Here is a 14839-nt window from a genome sequence, read left to right on the forward strand (position 1 = left end):
GGGAAATCAAATACAAATGAGTAAACAGATAAGTAGTGTAATTTGAGATAGCAGGAAGTGCAAGAATGCCTTAAAATAAGAAAACAGATGGGGTCTGATGAGACTGTACTAGATAGGTTTGTTAAGGGACAACATCACTGGAAAAGTGACATACAGAGAGACCTGAGTAGAGAGAAGAGTTAGCAATTCTAGAACAAAGAAATAATGAGAATAAAAGTACAAGGTGGTAGAGTTGATGGAGTATTTAAGGAAAAGCAAGGAGACCAACATGGTTTGAGCACTTAGTGAGGGAGAATCTGGTATCCTATGAGATCAGACAGCTAGCCAGGGTCTACTTTGAGGTCTTAAAGGCCAAGGTAAGGACCTGGACTATTTAGAGTGAATTAAAACCACAGGAGAGTTTTGAGCTAGAAAAAGGCATGAGCCAAGTAGCATTTCATTTGGGAGGAATAAGAAGTTGTCCAAGTGAGAGATGGTTATGGCTTAGCTTAGGGTGGAAGGTTGGAGGTGATGAAACAAAGTATAACTAAGAAGACGATTTGTAGATAGATTAGATGTGAGCTATGAAGGAAATAGTAATTTTTAAAATGTCCCTCAGTGATAATGTGTATGACCAGAGTGGTACAGTTACTAAGAAAAGGAGGATGAGAGAGGAGCAGCTTCATAGGTGTATCACAACTTTGGTTTAAATATTTTAATTTTATGGGAAAAGTAATGATTAGTTGACTTTTGTTTTTAAATAGAAATAGCCACTCGTTGGAAAAGTTACTACAATTTCAATTTTCATTTTACTTTAGATCATTCTATGATGAAAGCAGTTATCAAAAAAGTTCTTCAGAATGGAAGGAGTGCTAAGTCAGAGGTATAACATGTTTTAGTCCTCTAGAAAGAATTTTTATTCATTTACTTTTGTTTTTAGTAAAATAAAATTGCCAGGGCACTTTCTTAAATGAAGTTTTCAGTCAGTTAAGGTGGCTTTTCTGTTTTTAAAAATATTTTGAGACTTAATTTGGAATCCTAAAACTGCAAATTGCAAACCTTTTGTTAAGAATATCCTAATAAATTTGAGTTAAGGTTGAATCCTCATACCAGTACTGAAATTACCTATGTCTCTCTTCCAGTACCAGTGGATAACTTCTCCATCAGTAAGGGAACCATCTAAAACTGCTAAACAGAAAAAGAGAACAATAATTCTGGGAAATAGTCGAAAAGGAAAAGCTACTATTAGAATTGGTAACTCTATATGTGTTGTCTTTTTAATACTTTTAAAATTTATATCTTCCATGTGTTCTAATGTGTTAAAATTACTCTTCTCATTGTCTGTATTGACACATGTATATCTTCTCAGGACTGTAATTGTTCTGAAACAGATAACAACAATTTATAGAATGTAGAAATAGTTAAATGAATCATTGTAGAAAGAATACTAGTATTTCCATTTTTTAAATTAGCCGTTTTTGTTTTTTGTTTTTCATAAAATGTTCATCATTTTCAGTGTTTCCCAGTTGATGATTACCTTGCATACTTTGCAGTTGAAATTGGGATGCCCTTTGGTGACACTGCTTTTTAGTGTCCTTTGTTGTTTTATGGTGCTACAGAGGAATCCAGGGCTTTGAGCTTGTTGTCAAGTGCTCTACCAGAGTCATGCCCTGAATCTAATTTTTTAAAATTTTTTAATTAAAAAAAAAAGGTTTTAATTTTTTTTTTTTTTTTTTTTTTTTTTTGGTACTGGGAATTGAACACAGCAGGTGTGCTTTACCACTAGGCCAGTCCTTTTTATTTTTTATTCTGAGACAGGGTCTTGTTAAGTTGCTGAGGCTGACCTCAAATTTGTGATACTCTTGCTTCAGTCTCCTGAGTTGCTGGGATTATAGGTGTGTGTTGCCAATTTTTTTTTTTTTTTAATGGAGTAGTACCCTTTCTTAAAACTATAGGAAACAACATTTTTTCTCCTTGTTCCCCACTTCTCTGAAAATCCCACTTAAAAGGTATTGAAACCTGGCACAGTGGTGCATACCTATAATCCCAGCAGCTAGGGAGGCTGAGACAGAAGGATTGGGAGTTTAAAGCCACCTTCAGTCTCTAAATAAAATACAAAGTAGGTCTGGGGATGTGGCTCAATGGTTGAGTGCCCCTGAGTTCAATCCCCGGTACCAAAAATAAAAAAGGTTATTAGATATTAGATAACACCTTGATTCTTTAAATGATGAAAAAACTTAAAATATATATATAATCTTTATGAAACAATGTTGCAAATAAGTTTATTGACCCTAGATGGAATGTTTTAGAATAAAATGTTTTCTGTATTACTTGTTATAATGTATATTTAATCTTCCAAGTAATACTTAATCTAATAATAGTTATAAATAAAAATATCCATGATTTTGTGACCAAGTATAATGGGAAAAACCTTTTAAATAAAACTCTTTAACAATGAGTGAAGTAAATTTCAGTTTGGAGTAATTTAATTCACTAAAATTTTTGTGTTATTTCTAAAGAGTTCTTAACTTTTATTTTCTAGAACAAATTATCTTTAGCACAAACAATTTTTTTCTTTGTGAAAAGAAAAAATGACACAGTAGAATAAGTTAACCTAAATCTATTAGAAAACTGGCCTTTTTTGTAATAACTTTGAATTTTGAGACAGTAAAACCATAAGAACTAATATAGAAAAAAAATTTATGTTTAGGATCTGCCAACTTTCTACTAGTTAAAGATTTGTGGTAACTTTAGTTATATGCCAGATACATCAAGGTCACTGAACAGTTAATGGCAATCTTTTATTTGGATTCAATCTGAAATCTTAACAAATTGTTTGACTTAGTTCTATTGAGGCATATACTTGAAAATGGTTAATATGAGGAACTGGGGATGTAGCTCAGTGGCAGAGTGCTTGTCTAGTATGTGTGAGACCGTGGGTACAGTCCCCAATACAGTACATACACACAAAAAAGATTAATATGGAAATTTTTGTTAGATATATTTCAACATAATTTTTTTTAAAGTTGTTTGATGATTTTTGTTTAGCTTTTATTAAGGTATTGTTTTATAATAGCAATGGAGATAAAAACAGAAAACATCTCCAATTTCATTATTCTGTCAAATAATATTTTCTCCTTTTGACTGTGAGCATAAATATAATTTGGCATTTTTTTTTCATTTCATAGTAAATTTTTATATGATTAATAGTTAACTTTTTTAATACATTCATAAGGTTTTATTGAGTTGATGGGTCAATATTTTAAACTGGTAAAAAGCTGGAAAAGATTTAAGTATTTAATAATTTTAAAAATCCTAGTGTAAACATCTTCATACCTATAACTTCTTGTTTTATTAAAACCTGTATATTTTTATTTACTGTTAACCAGCTTATTTGTAGTGAATAGTAATAAATGTATTAGGTAGTAGTACATAAAAGTATAGTATTTATCTTATCTACCAACTCTCATATCAGAACAGTTATATTTTAGTTGTCAATCAAATAGTATATACAATTGAGACTGGTGACATCACACTAATTAAATATTGCTAAAGGTTTATATCATGTAAGCATTCTTTTAAGTATTTCTATTGGTGTTTATAAATAAAAATAGAAAATGTATATTACATCTATATAAAACATGTTCAAAATTTTGTAATTTTAGTAGCTAGTTTGTGTAATAAAGCATCATAGTTGAGAATAAAATCAAATTTGTTTCTCAGCATGGTTAAAGAAAGTGGGAATGTGGCTGAATTTTACAAACTCACTGAGGTATTTTAAGAGTAATTTTGTTTCTTGGGCCCTTTTTTTTTTTTTTTTTTTTTTTTTTTGGATTTGCCTCAGTTATTTGGAGACATAGAGGTAAGCCAAATCAGAGTCTTGGCTGTATAGTTAGAGTTTAGTGAGAACAGGGGTTGAATATGTGAATTGTATCATATTCATATAGTAATTATATGTGCAGAAAGAGGATAAGAAGTTTTATTATATTTTTAATCTTCTGCCAAAATAGGTTTATTTTGACTTTAATTTAAAAAGTTGTTTGCACTTTTTTTAAAAAATTTTTTTTAGTTGTTGATGGACCTTTATTTTATTTATTTTTATGTGGTGCTGAGGATCAAACCCATTGCCTCACATATGCTAGGCAAGTGCTGTACCACTGAGCCACAACCCCAGCCCTGCATTCTGAAAGTGAAGGAAATGCTATATATGTGAAGGCTATCCACAGGAACATTTTTGTGTGTGTGAAGATAATTAGGTTAAAAAAAAAGAAAACTGGAAAAGGAGAATATGAATAGAGCTCCTGTGTATTTGAAGAGGCATATAAATGTATCCAGAGAAATCCCATAACACCATGTGGTGATTATCAATAAGTTACAATATATGAAGTGTTTTTCCTATATTACCACAAACATTTTATTTTAGATGCCATCCTAATAATGGCTAAAGTGCCCTTGTTTAGTAAAACAGACTGGAAAGATAAATATAATCATTTTAATAAATGAATATTATTTGTTCTCACTAATATTAGAAACAAATATTTAAATTTGAATTTTTAATATCTGGTTTGTTCTAATAAAGTGTCAATATATATAGATATAGCTTTTGGGGCTGGGATTGTGGCTCAGTGGTAGGGTGTGCTTGCCTAGCATGTGTGAGGCATTGTGTTTGATCCTTGGCACCACATTAAAAAAATAAACAAAGGTATAGATCTAGTTTTTTTCTGCCAAGTGTTTTATATAAAGATACTTAACTCTTCATTGTTGAAATATAGGTTCACTCTTTTATCCAATGTTTTATTGATTTCTTTTGTAGTTTCTAAAAAATCAAATGAGCACTCAAGGTCATTTCTTAGTTACTATGAGGATAACATATACTCAGCTACTACCCAGTAACCTTCAGTCTTTTAACTTTGATAATTTTTATGTAGTAAAATTAATCTGCAGGTGAAATTTTGTTTTAATTCAGAAGGTTCTGTTGGGCAGGAGTTATGGGTATACCTATTTTGATCTGACCTTGAGATTCAGAAATATTCAAGATGTTCTGAGATTCAGTAAATGGAATGTTTTTGCATGATGCACAATTGTTTGGAATATATTTGTATTTACTTTAGCATGTTTTGCATGACCCATATACTTTTAGTCAAAATTATAACCTGTTACCCTGGAGAACTTAAATTTTCAAAACACTGCTGCCCTATTTAATAAGAGTTTTACAAATTGGGTGCTGGGAATGTGGCACAGTGGTGTAGTGCTTGCCTGTCACACATGAGACTCTGGTTTTGTTCCCAACGCAGCTAAAAAACAAACAAAAAACAAATTTATAGACTGTGTTTTATTGGTTTAGTATCATTGTTAATTGCTCATTTGAATCCTTTTAAGAATGTGCACATAATAACTAATTGATAGCCTTTTATTGCATCTGGAGTCTTTCTTTTTAACATTGTCCTTAATACAGGATTGGCGACAAAGAAACCTGTAAACAGTGGAAGAAAACACACCCTTTGTAAAGAATGTACTTCTGAACCTCCACCACCTGGTGTATCTGGTTTCTTGCCATGGCGTACTGCAGAACGTGCAAAAAGGAGCAGGTGGGATTTTTTTTTCCTATCTTTTAGTCATTCACAATTCTTTTGGGGGGGCTTCTATTATATGGAAGTTATCTGGTTGTTTTTATAAGGAGAAAAAGATAACTAATGTATGGTTTCTGCTTAATGGGTCCTTTAGGGAAGCAAAACAAAAAAATTAGTATAACTAGGAATTTCATGTTACATCTTAAGTGTCACAACAGGTTGTAACCCCATGGGAGTGCATAGAAGACTGAAATTATCTTTATTTGTGCAGGTAAGAAAAGGTTTCAGTAAACCCGTGTGTAGTGTAGCTGAGTCCTACAGGACAGAAGCAGAAATTTGGATATGTAAGAATAGGGAAAAGGGCATTATAGGCATGGGAAATAGTTTAATGCCAAGTGGATAAGAAGTATGGATTAGACTTACTAAGTCATCTGGCCTAACTCCCATTTTAGTAAATCAAAGAAGATTTAATAAGTTTTACCTAATTACTTACCCAGGACGTAGCTATTTGTAATAATTTTTGTCAAAGAAGTTTTAAAAAATTATACTGTAATTTTAGGCTTGATAAGGGCATTAAACTACTATACATGGCTGGGGTTGTGGCTCAGTGGTAGAGTGCTCACCTAGCATGCATGAGGCACTGGGTTCAATCCTCTGAACCACATAAATGAAAAATAAAGATATTGTAGCTACCTAAAAATAAAAAATAAAATAAAACTACTATACTTTATTTTCTAATAACTGATTTGAATATTTAAGAAATTAAGGATTAATAGTTGCTTAAGACAATAAAGAATTGATTCTAAATAGGTCTAGAAATAGGTACTATGTAAAATATCTGTTCAGTTGCTCACATTTAAATTGATGTATATAATAGGCAACTGACTACTATGTTTATTTATAATTAGTAATGTGAATTATTATTACATAAACTAGTGCTGAAATACCAGATTTTACATTTTAATTTATAACTGTGTTTTCATGTCTTTTTCTTGGGATGCTTAGTAATCTCTAGTCCACTCTGATCAGAAGGAGCTGTAAATCAGAGAGTAATTATTATCAGAGAAGTTAGTCTGAAAATCTCAATCATCTTGAGCATAGAATTGAAATGCATTTCCCAGAGAGTTATCAAAAAATCATTATGCTGCAGTTTGTTCAGTTTTCTCCCTCGTAAAGCTTTCTAGGTGCTTATTTTGAGATTATTTCTATACATAGTTCTATATAGATAATAGTACTAGTAAGTGTGAATACTTGGTATTAACTGATGGTGCATTTACATCAAAATATAGCAGTTTGTTGATTTTCTTTTAGGGGTTTTCCATCAATCAAAACTCGTGATATATCTGATCAGCTGCAGGTATGTGCTTATCATATTTGCAATATGTAGGGGTTTGGATTAAGAAAGATGGAGGGTCATTCTCTGCTTTTTAAAACCTGAGTAGAACCTTATAAGAATTCCCTCCCTGAAGTTAATCCACTTAAAATTTTTCAGGTTGCTCTCTCAACACCACAGTATTGTTGTATGTATATGGCATACACCATGCACCTTGTAGTTTCATCTGTAGCCAAAGAAGCCATTTTTTCAGTTCATAAACTACTGTTGAAATGATTTCAACCACCATTACTGACTTGATACATGAAGCTATCATACTCAAAAATGTCCTTCGGTTTTCAAGAAATGTTGTTTGGGGGAGATATATGCATTTCTACATAATTTTAGATCCTACGCCCAGAACAAAGCAACAAATGCCAGAGCCTCTGATTTCTTATACCATTTCTTTCTCCCTCACCAGGGCCACACATATTCCCTGTCCTATAGCCTCTCAATCTTGGAGCAAACTGATTCTATCAGAGTATTTATTTGGTTCTTCTCCCAGTTGTCCCAAGAGACCATAAATTTTCTCTGCAATCTGTACACTCAGAAAAATGAGAAATTATACCCCATCCGATTCAAATGTATGATATGTTAAGATCATTGTACTGTCATGTGTATCTAATTAAAACAAATAAAAATTAAAATAAAAACAACACTAATGAGATTGAGACAGGAGCACCTGGGGTGTCAGTACTGCCCCCTGCCTACTTAATAGATGGGTATACATCTCATTCTGCCATTGAGGATTTTCGTATACTGCATGGTTTGCTGCTTATGGTAGAAATTACATCTAGTAACTTGTTTTTCAGATGTATATCAATACTTTTTTTGATCTGTAGACTGTTTATGAAGTTGGACCAGTCAGTTTTTAAACGATAGGAAACATATTAAGCAACATTCCAGTGCTAATGAAACTTGACAAGAGTATAGCATTGTTTTAAGGATGTGAAGGTAGTTTGATGGGCCAGTTTTAATTGTATATGTGTGTGTGTGATTTATTAAAAGGTCATTTTAATGTTTGTTAATTACAGTTTAGCTTATTAACTAATCATTCTTATAATTCTTTATCAGTCTCCCTACTTAGGAATTTTCCTCCAAAAAATTGTACTTAATAGACTCTTTGTGTCGGATAGTGCAGAGTAAATTTCTCATCTGCAGTAAAAAATTGACCTGAGAAAAAATGTTTGTCCTGGCTTCTCACTTGATTCATGTGCAAGAAATTTACTAAACTAAAATGGGAAATTTCAAATATTAATCATAACCATGTAATACAGTAACAGTGTTTTAATCAAGTTTTTCACTGCTGTGACTAAAGGGACCCAACCAGAACAATTATAGAGGAGGAAAAATTTATTCTCCTCTGAAACTTCTTTCATTGTGTTACACGTGAGCTTCTGGGGGACTTAAATATTTCAGAAAGGTCACTTTGATTAGATGCCTTTTATATTTGGTACTTGATTGATACTATTGTTTATACAATCTTGTCCTCTTTATTTAAGCCATCAGATTTTCCTGTGACTGTGACAGTAGAGAGTCCTTCATCCTCAGAAATTGAAGAGGTTGATGATTCTTCAGAAAGTGTTCATGAAATGCCTGAGAAAACTTGTTTAAAACAAGAAGCATTACAGGTACAAAACTATTACTTTAAATATATAGGGAAGATTATTTGAAATTGTGTGGTACTGATTCGCGCGGCCTGCCCCGCGGCTACAGAAGGCGTGGCGCGGCAGAGAAGGGATTAACTAGTAAGCAGGGAGATAAGTGGCTGCGACACGGTGCTATCCCGCCAGCCAAGCCCGCACTGACCCCCGGGCTGAGTTTGGGATTTCAGACGGGGAAGGAAGCGGTACAGTCCCATCCCCCACAAGGGACACTCCACTAAGGCAACCAGCGGCCACCATCTTGGAGAGCTGAAGTATCCACTGCCACTCTCCGACAGATTGCAACAACAAAACAGGTGTGTGTCACTCAGCTCAGCCCCCATACATAGGAGAGTTCCTGTTCTTTGTGTGTGTGTACTACAAAGTTCTTATTTTTTTTGTTTGTTTTGTTTATTTATTTTTTTTGGTACGGAGGATGGAACCCAGGGTGTTGCACATAACAGGCCACAAAGCTACATACCTAGCCCCCCACATAAAATTATGATTTTATTTTAGAATGAGACTTTAAAATATAGAAAGTTATCCCTTTCTATATTTATCTACTGACTTATAAACAATAGAAATTTAATTTTCACTATTCTGGAGGCTAGAGAATCCAGGATCAAGGTGCTGGCAACTTTGGTATCTGGGCGGGGGCCTGCATTTTGGTTCACAGATGGCACCATGTTGCCATGTTCTCCCGTAGTTGAAGGGCAGTTTCCTATTTTTATGTGACTATGGAGATTACTGATCCGGGGGAAAAAAAAAATAGAAAGCCATTTGAGGCATAGCTCAGTGGTAGAATACTTTCCTATCACGCATGTGGCTCTGGGTTCAATCCCTATCACTAAAAGAAAAAAATAAATAAAAAGCCCCAGACTTTTATTTTTTTTTAAATTACTAATTTGCCGAGTAGAGACAAAATCTTTGGTTATCTAATCCTAATCCATTGTTGTTTTAGATGTGTTACATTTATTCCCTTCACCAGGGCACTACAAGATTACATTTCTAAAAGTGGTTAGAGCCATTGGGAAAGATCAAGGTTCAAAAATGTAGATAGAGAACTTCTGGTGTCCTCTAAGCTCTTCTTCATTTTGAGAACCCTCTAAAATGATGGCATCAAGAAATTCTAACTATGTAAACCCATAGCAATCAACAGTCTAGAAGAAATTCTAGGCCAGATGTGGTGGTGCATGCTTATAATCCCAGCAACTCAGGAATCTGAGGCAGGGATATTCCAAGTTCAAAGCCAGCTTCAGCAATTTATGGAGACCCTGTCTCAAAATTTAAAAAAAAAAAAAAGCCATTGTAGAAGAAATTCTAATACAATTTTGAAAAATAGAAGACAAGTGGAAGAAAATCTAACTGAACAGAAGAATAAAAGAAAATCATCACCTGGAATATGCACATGGGCAGCCCATGCTCAAAGGGAACCTAATCCTCCCTGCAGAAACTGCTCCATGCTCCGCTGTGCCTGCCAGAGGGAGTGGGATTAGAACTGTGACTAAAGTAGGGGTTGCTCCTTACAGTTTATATGTAGAAGAGTTGACTCCCAGCCCTACCTTCACTCTCTTAAAGTGAGGTAATCTGACTTTGGAAAAAAGGTAAATGATCTGAGAAGTAGAGTAACTAGAGTGAATTTCACGCCCTAGGAAAGGACAGTTGGGGATATCGTAACCTAACTGGCGGCCCACTTCTTTAAGCATAAAAGAAGCCAATCATCAGTTTCCAATGAGCTTCTATTCTTTTATTCTTAAATACAAAATAACTGTGGTTCACTGCTGGTTCAATAAAACTTACATGACAGGGGAAAAACAAGATGAAAAATGCATCCTGGTAGGGCCAGAAATAATTGAGGGAACAAAAATATTTTAGGAAAAAGGCATCTATAAAATAATAATAGGGTATAGTTTAAAAAGGAACTTTCAGAAAGCAAGAAAGGTCTCTGGAGGTTAAAATATGATTGTTGAGTCATGTGTGGTGGCACATACCTGTAATCCCAATAGCTCAGGAGACTGAAGCAGAAGGATTACAGGTTCAAGGCCAGGCCCCACAACTTAGTGAGACCCTGTCTCAAAATAAAAAGGACTAGAAATATAGCTTAGTGGTAGAGTGCCCCAAATATGTGTACATTTGTTGAAATAAATTCAATGGAAGTTAAGGAAACTTATTTCTCATTATATGTAAAACAAAGAAATGGAAAATATGACAAATGATATGGTCTTGAGGCTGTGTCTGTGAGGTCTAACATATTACTACATGTTACCTATACCTTGTCTGAAATGTTTGGGACCAGAAGTGTTTTCAAGTCTCATATTTTTTAGTTTTGGAATGTTTGCATATATATGCAAATATAATGAAATGTCTTGGAACTGAGACCTAAGTCTTAAAACACAAAAGTTACTTACATTTTATATTCATCTTATACACAAATCCTGAAGATAAGTTTATACAGTATTTTTGATATGCCTGTGGGTGTTTTTTTTTTTTAAGTTGTCAATGGACTTTTATTTTATTTATTTATATGCAATGCTGAGAATTGAACCCAGTGCCTCACACATGCTAGGCAAGTGCTATGCCACTGAGCCACAACCCCAGCCCAGTATGCCTGTGTTTTTACTGCAACCTCACATGAAGTCAGATGTAGAATTTTCCACTTGTGGCACCATGTTGGTGCTTAAAAACTTTCACACTTTGAAGCATTTTATATTTTAGATTAAGGGCTGAAATCTCTGGTCAGGAGAGAAGGAAATTATCCCTCCAAAAGCAAGCAAATGTCTCTTAACAGTAAATCAAGGTCTCAGGTGTTTTGCAAAAGGCTACCCTGTGTTGAACAAGATGAATGAAAATAGACTTATATAATTGGACACTCTTTTTTTTTTTAAGCTACACATGACAGTACAATGATCTTGACAATTCATACATTTGAATCAAATGGGGTATAATTTCTCATTTTTCTGATTGTACAGGTTGCAGAATCACATTGGTCATACAGTCACCTATATACATACAGCAATAATAATGTATAATTAGACACTCTTCGTTGTGAAATTTTAAAACAGTGAGGAAAGACATTTCAAAAAGAAAAAAAAGTTAAATTTCTAAAAAAGAATAAAAATTAACCTTTTTCATGCTTCTTATCATCTATTATAGATTCCAGAAGGCATTGGAAAGATACTTCAAAGTTTTAAAGGCAAATAATTTTGCACCTAGGGTTTTGTATGTAACCAAGCTGTCAGTCTTAAGTGGTGGCTGAATAGGATATTTTGTACATTAACAAATTTGAAAATTTACCTCCTGTGCTACAGCTTTCTTTGTTTAAAAATGTATGTAATCCAGCAAAATCGGGGGAAAAAATAAACCCAAAAGGAAGATGAATTCAGTATAGAACAACCAGTCTAGATTTGTAACTTTCAGTGATTGTGTGATTGAGAGCTTTAAAAAAACTTGAAGCACATTACCATGTATTCAGCACAGTTAGAAGGGAGGAGGGAAGATTGAGAAGGAAGAAGGACATCAAACTCCAGAGGAGGAGAAAGCTCTGTTGACACAAACATAAAGCAGACTATATTGGGGCAGATTTTTAAACTACCATTGGTGTATGACAGGGAAGAAGAATCCACTTGGATTTGATAGTAAGAATACAAGTTAGTAGAATATTTTGTTGAGTGATTTTACTTTGTAATTTTTTGTTCCATAGTCCCTATTTTCTTCAAGGAGCATGAATTAATCCTAAAGGAGTTGTTAGAACAAAGGGGTATTACTTTTTCATGAAAATGGGACATTATGTTTTAATTCCACTAGAGGGAGAAACTATTTCATGTAATTGTACTTTGGTGTTCTATATAGAACCAGTCAAGAATGGAAAAGTTTAATCTCTTTCCAGTGATGAGAGATTTTTGTTGTTGTTTGTTTGCATCATTGCTTAAATTTCAGTGTCAGTTTTTAGTATTAAAACCATTATATGAATAGTAAGAAGAGGCATTCTGAAATTTCTTTTTCCCTTTTGCTGTAAATATTTGGTTGGCTTTAACATTAAAGAATCAGAAGTTACTACTGGGCTCAGTGATACACACCTGTAATCCCAGCTACTTGGGAGACTGAGACTGGATAATAGCAAGTTTCAGACAAACCTTAGTAACTTAGCAAGACCCTGTCTCAAAAAAAAAAAAAAAAAGAAGAAAAGAAAAGAAACAAAGAATTTGAAGTTTTTAGAGCATTTACTTATTTTCAAACATGTTCTGAGTATAAAAGTATATACTTATTAAGGAAAAATTTGAGTATAATGAAAAATTTAATTTAAAGGAAAACCATTTATGCATGGTTTTATGAATTTTATTTTATTTTTGTACTGGGGATTGAATCCAAGGGTGCTTTACCACTGAGCCACATCTCCAAGTCCTTTTTAATTAAAATTTTTTAAAAATATGTTTTTGCAATTGTAGATGGACACAACACCTCCATTTATTTTTATGTGATGCCGAGGATTGAACCCAGCGCCTCACACGTACTAGGCAGGCACTGTATACCACTGAGCCCCACCCCCAATTTTTTAAATTTTGAGACAGGATCTTGCTAAATTGTTCTGGCTGGCCTTGAATTTGTAATCTGGGATTACATAACAAAATATTTTTTTAAAAAGAGGGTAGATCATAAAAAATCAAGACATGCACCACTATGCCCAGCACATCTGAATATTTTATAATCTACACTTTAAAAAAAAAAAAAAGAAAGTATCAAAATATTTTGTCATTGAATACTCTTCAGAGAATATGTTTAACCTTATGAACCATCTCTCAAAGAAAAAATGCAGAAAATTTTTAAAGATACTTCTAAAGCTCATTTAGTAACTCTGATTGAGATCTTTATTATCATTGTTTTTTAGTGGCTTCATAGAATGTTCCTTCATATGGATGTGCTATTTTTTGTTTTACTAATTACAGTTTGGAAACTTTTACTTCTAGGGTTTTGTTTTAGTTCTCTGATATTATGTTGATAGTTCACCTTGCCCACATTTGTGATTATTTCCTGAGGGAAATCAGAGAAAATTGTTGGTATAATCTAGAGATTACTCCAGAAAATGCTATCAGTTTCCTTTCCTAATGTCAATTTGTAGTAGAGCATCTCCACTCAACACATAAGCAGGGTTAAACCTAAAGTTGAAACTGTGTTTAAGTGAATATTCAAAGCCTTTAAAATAAAAATGTATCCTGTTGTTTTAGTAAACATACATGTTCTGTTCATTTACTGTTGCACAACCACTCCAAACTAGTGGCTTAAAACAGCAGTAGTCATTTATTTTGTTTATGAACCTGGGGGTTGAGTTGTACATTAATTTTCTATCGCTATAAACGTGGTGGCTTTAAACAGTACTCACTTATTAGCTCACAATTCTATCAGTCAGAAGTCTGGGGTAGGACATGATAAGCATCTCTGCTCAGAGCATAAAGCTGAGGCCCAGGTGTCAGTCAGGCTGTGTTATCATATGAATGCTCTGTAAAGAACCTTCTTCTATTCATGCATACATAATTCACTTGCCTATAGTCTCAGCAACTTGGCAAGGCCCTCAGCATCTTAGATCCTGTCTCAGTATAAATAAAAATAGATGGACAGGTGATGTAGCTCAGTGGTAAAGGGACCCCAGGTTCAATCCCCAATACCAAAAACAAACACAAAATCCTAAACAACAGCCTCGAAAAAAGCAGTTCCCTTCCTGTGGTTAGGACTGAGATCCCATTTCCTTGCCACCTGTCAGTTTGGGGACTATCTTAGCTGTTAGCCATCCCCTCCTTGCATTCTTTGCAACAACATCATACTTCAAAAGAAGCCAGCAATGGAGAATTTCTCTTGTGTCTAATTCCTTTTTTACTTGATACCTTTTATCAGGAAGAGCTTGGTCCCTTTTAATTGGTTGCTTGATTAGGTCACATCCACCCAGGGTAATTTTCTTATCTTAAGATCAATTGCTTTGGGGATCTTAATTGCTTCCCTTCAAAGCGACACCTAGATAAGTGTTTGATTGAATAGTGGGAGGTACAAGAGGGTACCCCAGCAAAAGGATTCTTTGGGGGTCATTTTAAGGTTCTGCCTACCATAAGTAGTGACCCCTACTTTCAAGGAGTCTTAGTTCCTGAAAATGATAAAGGAGTTAACCCATTTGCATTTTATTTTTTTGACCTTGATGAAGGAGAAGATTACCATATTTGTGACCAAGACTGGCACCCAACTTCCTTAATTCAAACCTGGCTCTACTACTTAACTAATGATGTGATCTT

General features: G+C 33.9%; 2 protein-coding genes across 4 annotated transcripts in view; both read left to right on the forward strand.

Annotated features, from left to right (window-relative positions):
- The window catches only part of LOC308642610 (centrosomal protein of 78 kDa-like), an 845412-nt gene that overhangs the window by 47952 nt on the left and 782621 nt on the right, over positions 1-14839 (forward strand). The window lies entirely within an intron of this gene.
- LOC308640881 (centrosomal protein of 78 kDa-like) overlaps positions 1-14839 on the forward strand; it is a 31480-nt gene that overhangs the window by 10756 nt on the left and 5885 nt on the right. For both annotated transcript variants that reach the window (XM_081278856.1, XM_081278855.1), the window contains exons 7-11: positions 798-862; positions 1122-1233; positions 5435-5567; positions 6861-6906; positions 8424-8552. In XM_081278856.1, coding sequence (XP_081134982.1) covers positions 798-862; positions 1122-1233; positions 5435-5567; positions 6861-6906; positions 8424-8552 — 485 coding nt within the window. The remainder of the gene's footprint in view (positions 1-797; positions 863-1121; positions 1234-5434; positions 5568-6860; positions 6907-8423; positions 8553-14839) is intronic.

The sequence above is a fragment of the Spermophilus citellus genome (assembly GCF_964194105.1).
Source record: "Spermophilus citellus genome assembly, chromosome: 2".
In the NCBI taxonomy this organism is placed as follows: Eukaryota; Metazoa; Chordata; class Mammalia; order Rodentia; family Sciuridae; genus Spermophilus; species Spermophilus citellus.